Source organism: Clinocottus analis, unplaced genomic scaffold (assembly GCF_023055335.1).
Source record: "Clinocottus analis isolate CAN_PGR_092001 unplaced genomic scaffold, fCliAna1.0.p SCAF_9, whole genome shotgun sequence".
Taxonomy (NCBI): Eukaryota; Metazoa; Chordata; class Actinopteri; order Perciformes; family Cottidae; genus Clinocottus; species Clinocottus analis.
This window is the reverse complement of record NW_027176251.1, coordinates 12,203,546-12,209,545: the sequence shown is the minus strand read 5'-3', so window position 1 is coordinate 12,209,545 and position 6,000 is coordinate 12,203,546. Positions and strand designations below refer to the sequence as shown.

The 6,000-nt window shown below is 41.9% G+C and overlaps 1 protein-coding gene across 2 annotated transcripts in view; it reads right to left on the bottom strand.

Annotated features, from left to right (window-relative positions):
* Nucleotides 1–995: 995 nt before the first annotated feature.
* The window catches only part of LOC137780930 (inactive phospholipase C-like protein 2), a 36,545-nt gene continuing 31,540 nt past the window's right edge, over nt 996–6,000 (bottom strand). For both annotated transcript variants that reach the window (XM_068569320.1, XM_068569321.1), the window contains one exon: nt 996–4,427. In XM_068569320.1, the coding sequence (XP_068425421.1) occupies nt 4,233–4,427 (195 nt within the window). In that variant the 3' untranslated portion in view covers nt 996–4,232. The remainder of the gene's footprint in view (nt 4,428–6,000) is intronic.

Here is a 6,000-nt window from a genome sequence, read left to right as displayed (position 1 = left end):
ATTAAAAAGAAATAATGGGCTCAGTTGAAGCTTATTATTATGCATTAATGCTTTACTTTAGCTTATATACGTTATATATCTTTTGAATATGTTTTCATAATCCTCCTAGTCTGTTGTCTGCCCCCAGGTCTGGATTTAAATCAAACGGTGGAGCCCTCACAGTCCGGGGCCCTAAACGTAATTTACTGCACGCGAAGCACTTTGTGTCTCGCTACACAAATAAAGTTTATGTACGCTGGCCAGTAACCGCACAGCTGGCATGTTCGTAAAATGGTGCCTGCTTTTGCCTGTTACCTCTGTGCGTGTGTGTGTTAGTGTTAGTGGGGGGTCGGAGGGATGGGATCCATCTGAAGCTTAATTTCCCCAGGCTCTCTCAGCTCCACTCAACACACAGTTAGCTAATCAATACTGATTTGTGCACTCCTCTGGCTTTGGAAAAAAAAAAAAAAAACAGCTGGCAGAGTCCGGACACTGTGTATCCGTCCTTGAAAAGAAATCATCACGTACACAAGTAGATGTGCAGCAAACATGGTGTGTGTGTGTGTGTGTGTGTGTGTGTGTGTGTTTGCATTAATCACGCTGCCAACCGTCTGCAGCGTCTCACATTCTGGGGCACTTTGGCTGTAATGTTTTAATTGAGAGCGACTTTAATTTCTAGATGAGCAGCGGAGGCCGCGGGGGAAACAGAGATGAAACATTCCTTTGACCCAAGAGTGACATTTCACCCATGGGTGGTTTTTTATATATATATTTTTTCTTCCTTCAGTAAAAGCAAGCGGAGAGGAAACAAAGTGATTCAGTGAGACGGCGGGCATGTGAATTACTTTTCATGGCTGCCTATAAAGGCCGTGCAACGCGCCGCAGCCCGGAGGGGAGAGGTGAAGAGTTGAGGCATCGACCCGGTTGCAGCGGGGGAGGGGACGCGGAACTTTTGCACAGATCTGTAAAGTGACGACAACTTCAGGTTGGATCACAAAACACACGACACGAATGCATCTATCCAATATTGTTTATTCAGTTTTTTTGGGGGGACTTGACAGATGAAGACATGAGGCTGGAGCACAATGTGAAATGCTAGTCTGTTTTTTCTTTCGTCCTCTCAACAACATTTAGAAATACGCCGACTGGCACAGCACTGAAATTCAGAAACAACATCAGTTTATTTTCCGTCTTGTCGTGTGGACGGTGTTTAAAATCAAACACGGTGAACACAAAAGAGCTGCAGATTAACATAAGAAGGGAAAGAAAAGAAGCAGCGTGGGCTTCCTTTAACAGTCCAAATGCTCTCGTGTCGAGAGATCAGCCGTTACTCTGTTTGGAAATTTGTTTGTGAATTCAAGTTTGAAAAATTGATTTCAAAATTGATTTCTTGCTGGTGATCAATATTCTGACTGAGGTAATGTGAAGCACAAGTGATTGGGCTAATGTCGGCGGCTCTTTAGCAGCCGTGTTTGTAGCTGAGGAGACGGACTCTTTCCTGGGAGCTAACTCCTCTCGTTTGTTAGCGCCTGCTGAAGAGCTTGACCAATGAGAGCTCAGGGAAGCGGTAGCAGCTCAAGTGAAAATATATGTATTTTTTAACCTCGTCCCTTTATTGCTCGGCTCCAAAGCAAAGACTTGGTCACACAGTTATGATTTTGTTCAAAACTAATGTGTCCAGACTTAAGGTTAAGGTTTATCGGAGTGTCTAGTACTGTACTTTGTGGTTTTATATCTTCTGTATATGCTGAATCTTTTTCTATTCTAGAGAAACATGTTATTGCTGATAAGCTTATCACCTTCAAAAACGATTGGACCTTATTAGTCCAGGTAGCTACGTTGGTGAACATTAACGTGATTGACATCAGTTCATCAATACTTTGTAAAGCTCAATACAGGCCTGTAGTTTTATATTTTTTTTGTGTTGTTTTTTCTTTTTTTAAGCCCACATATCCTCAATGGCCAGTTTATTAGGTACACCTAGCAAATGGAGTCTTATACAACAGTTCTATTGATTAAATGAATGGACATTAATGGTCACTTTGGAGGCTACATGTTGGCTGTTGAATTGCATTGGCTTATAATGAGCAGTGTAACATTCAACATTCCCTCATAGATATAAATGGGGACAAAATACATTGAGAAAAGTGTGATGTGATACGACTTAACAGCACCACAAACCAAATCCTCCAAAATGACCATAACTGACCATTAAAATGTTCTCCTCAAAGCAGTTGGAGATAAACTGAACAGTTCAACCTTCCTGAAGGTCGTAGTATCACAAAGGTTATGACCTGCCTCTCTCCACTCAGAACAATTAACTTATTGTTGGATAAAAGATACACATTTATGGACTGTTAAATGAAGAGCAAGCTATTGTACTATTGTAGTAACGTGGGGAGAAAAAGGCATTTTAAAAGGCAAAACTTCAGCTGATGTTTCATGTAACAGCAACGTGGTACAAGTGAATCACAGGGTAGCTTTGGATCAGATACTACTTTGTCAACATAAATGGTTATGAAGTTATTATTACTCTGAAGTTCACATCCTTCTCAACCATCTTCTCAACAGACCTGAGTTTAAATTCTTACAAAGCGGTATCAAAGCATTTTGGGGACATTCAGCACAGCGACTGGGTGAGCTTTGAACACAGCGAGTCCCACCAAACGCGTCGTTAGAAGACGGATGGCTCAAACTGCAACCAGTCTTTGCTTTTGTACATGACCTCCCATTCAAAGTCACGCGGCCGCGCCTCGCCGGTTCCCCGTGAGACGCATTCAATCACGCTGCTCGGGAAGAGAACTCAACCAAATGATTACAAGTACGGGAATGAGTTATTTTAGTTGTTTTTTTTTCAACCAGCCACATGATTTCTCATTGGGGTTGTTTTAAATAACGGTCCTGTTGGTTGAGAGCACATCTTGATAAAAACAAATATAATCTGGCATCTTTTTTTTTTCTGAGTTGCAGACTTCTAGAATTTAAAACACTTTTTTTTTGTTTGTTTTGTTTTTTTTGACATTGGTGGAACAATCGGAGCGTAAAAGTTTTAAAACAGCCCTGAATGGGAGAACCATGGCCCGAAAAGAAAGACCGAACATATTCCCCTAAGTGAAATGCTGCAATATGAAAACGTGTCGCCTTTTGAGTGCACGTCGTCGACACCCAGTCGCGGCTCTTTCTCGTGCAGCTGCTGGTTGTTGAGATGTACGAATACATTCTATTATTAGTCCTTCTGTCCCTTCGCCCGGAGAGCTGAGGTCACGACCCTCTTTATCTGCAGACAAATAAAACTTCTGGTTTTTCCACAGACATGTTCATATATCTTTTATAAAATAAATCTTATATTTCCAAGTATACAATAATAAAATGATGCACTCTGCAGGAAAAAAAAAAAGTAACAGGAACCTCCATATATACACATAGTATTTTGGCAGACAAGAACATCGACAAATTCAGTATTGTAAACAGCTCTTTACTCTCGTTCATGACATTTTTTGTTTCCTTTTACTTCTTTCGCTCTGCCTGTCTTATTACATTCATAACTCCCCCCAAAAAATTGTGCTTTAGGAAATCTCTTACAATAATAATCCAAAGGGCTCTTTTCCTTTGTTTGTCACCCCGGTCCGCTGAGTAGAAGTGCACTGTCTCTGAACAGTAAGGTCAATGTCTTGAATGATCACTTGGCTGGTGCTTCACTCGGCTCTCCCGGCTCACCCCGGCAGTAAGACGGGGCGAGAGGAATGAAGGGAGGGCTACGAACTAATGTATCGGGACTGGAGATGAGTTTTAATGCCGGGGGAAGAAGGAGGGATTCATGTCTGGCACTTTGATAAAGGTTTAGTGTGCGTTTGTATGCCGAGGCAGCGTCAGACGTGTGGCAAACGCTTCGTACTTCACCAGCTTCAGTGCGGCTCCCTAAACAGTTTGAGACTCGGGAACAAAGCCTTCAACTTTCTGTGATCTGAACTTGGGCAGGATGTGTGTCCCGGAGTCGTTGTGGCATTTTTATTGATGGTTACAAGGCAGAAGTCTGAGAGGTTACAGCTGTGCTTGGGGATACAGGAATGTACACAATGGAATGTGGAAAAACACTGGTGTGTGTGTGCGTGTGTGTGTGTGTGCAGAGCAGTGATGCCAGAGCAAAGTGGTAAAGCAGAGAGAGAGAGCTCTTGGGTTGTGCGCTCAGGAGGCAGGACCAGAGTAGAGGTCTGAATGTGGGCGCCAGTGAGCAGGTCTGTGTCTGTGCGGGTTCAGTTGTCCTCATCGGTGAGCTCCTCCTCCACCGTGGCCTTCTCGGGAATGGCCTCGAGGCTGCGTCTGCTCTTGGACTCGGAGCCGCCCGCTGGTTCGCCTTTACTCAGGTTACTGGTGAGCGCCGCGTAGTGGATCTGCTTGAGGTTCTCCTGGACCTCACTCCTGGCGTGCTTCAGCAGGTCTGCCTGACCCTGAGGGAGCAACGATGGATCGAAGAGTTAATTTCTAAAACAAATTGAAGCCCAGATAAAATGAAGAATACATTTTATTAATTTATAAAAAAATAAAATTACGTTTGTCTGACCTATTGAATTATGATTTTTGTCAAATATTTTCAAAGGTCTATGCTGTGACTTTGTTTTATGCTGCAGACCGATTCTAGCTAACACCGTGTTACCTCACGGTGTTAGCTAGAAACACTGGAAGCAAAAACGAATCCTCTCGGAGCAGTGGGCTAAAGTTACACGTTGACAATGCTGGGGGTGGTGGTCGGGCCCCAGAATCAATATTACATACATTTGAGATGATACACTGCAGATATTGCAGAGAAAACATGTCAAGGTAATTTCATGGGGTAGTATACGGGCTTTTTTCTAAAATATTGTACGGCGTTCTCTAATGATTATTTCTTTTAATGACAGTTTTATGTCTCACTATACTATGACATTTTTTATTAGTTATTTCTTTTATTTTGAACCTTATTTAATGTACGTCAGTGCTATTTGATGATGATGATTTTGATATGATTTTTCACAACTGAGGGTCACAACTCCGCTGAGACACAACAGCAGAAATACGCGAGTCAGAGAAGTCATTTCACACGGCGTTCTCCAAAAAGAGGAATGCGGCCAGCTGAACCGGAGCCGTGAACCAATGATGGACAGACGCTTATGTTCATTCTTCACACAGGCGGTTTGAAACCAGTGTCTTGTGTGTGCAGCGGCTGTGACGATTACTAAAACAACATTATGAAGCGCCACTGCGAGACAAAGCCCAAATGTTTTAAGATCACAACCAAAATGAAGCACAGAAAATAAACCGCAGAGCCCGATACGACGTAAACCTAAGTCTGAAACGAGAGGTTTCAATAACCACAGATAGTCACTGCACACACATTTATCTTTTTAGAAGATGAGAAAAATAGAACATTTTGGTTTTCTTGATTGACATCACTTCACCCTGAATGAGCTGAATTTAAACGACAGTTCAGTGAGAACTTTTCTCTCATACTCTGGTGTATATGTTGGAAAAGAGTCTTTAAGCATGTCCAAAGGAAACCATGCGCTGAGAGAAGAGACAATATGATCATCTGATGGAGTTTGTGTCTGCAGACATGTGAACCGCATGAATACTAATAAAGGTATTATCAGTGCCAGAGCACAGATGTTCGTTCTGTTACCTGCATTTTATGTTCTGTGTCCTTCTTAGAAGCACAGGATTTATTGCTTTTTTTGATTTGTTTTGCTGCATTTATTGATATTTGTGAAGTATTTCTTAAATAAAGACAAATATGATTTCATTTGAACCTGGAAAGCATTTATTATGCTACAACTAACATGATCGTCAAGATGACGGAGCAAAACAACTTCCGCTTCAAGCGGGGGATGACAAGAGACTTGGGATGTCCCGATCGTATATCTTAGAAAAAAGAAATGGTATTGCATCTCAAAAGAAGGCATTAAAAAGGTCAACAGGTCAAAAGAACACAATCTAAGTATTGTATGCCAAAAAAGTCATCAAAATAAATGACGCTATAGCATTTAA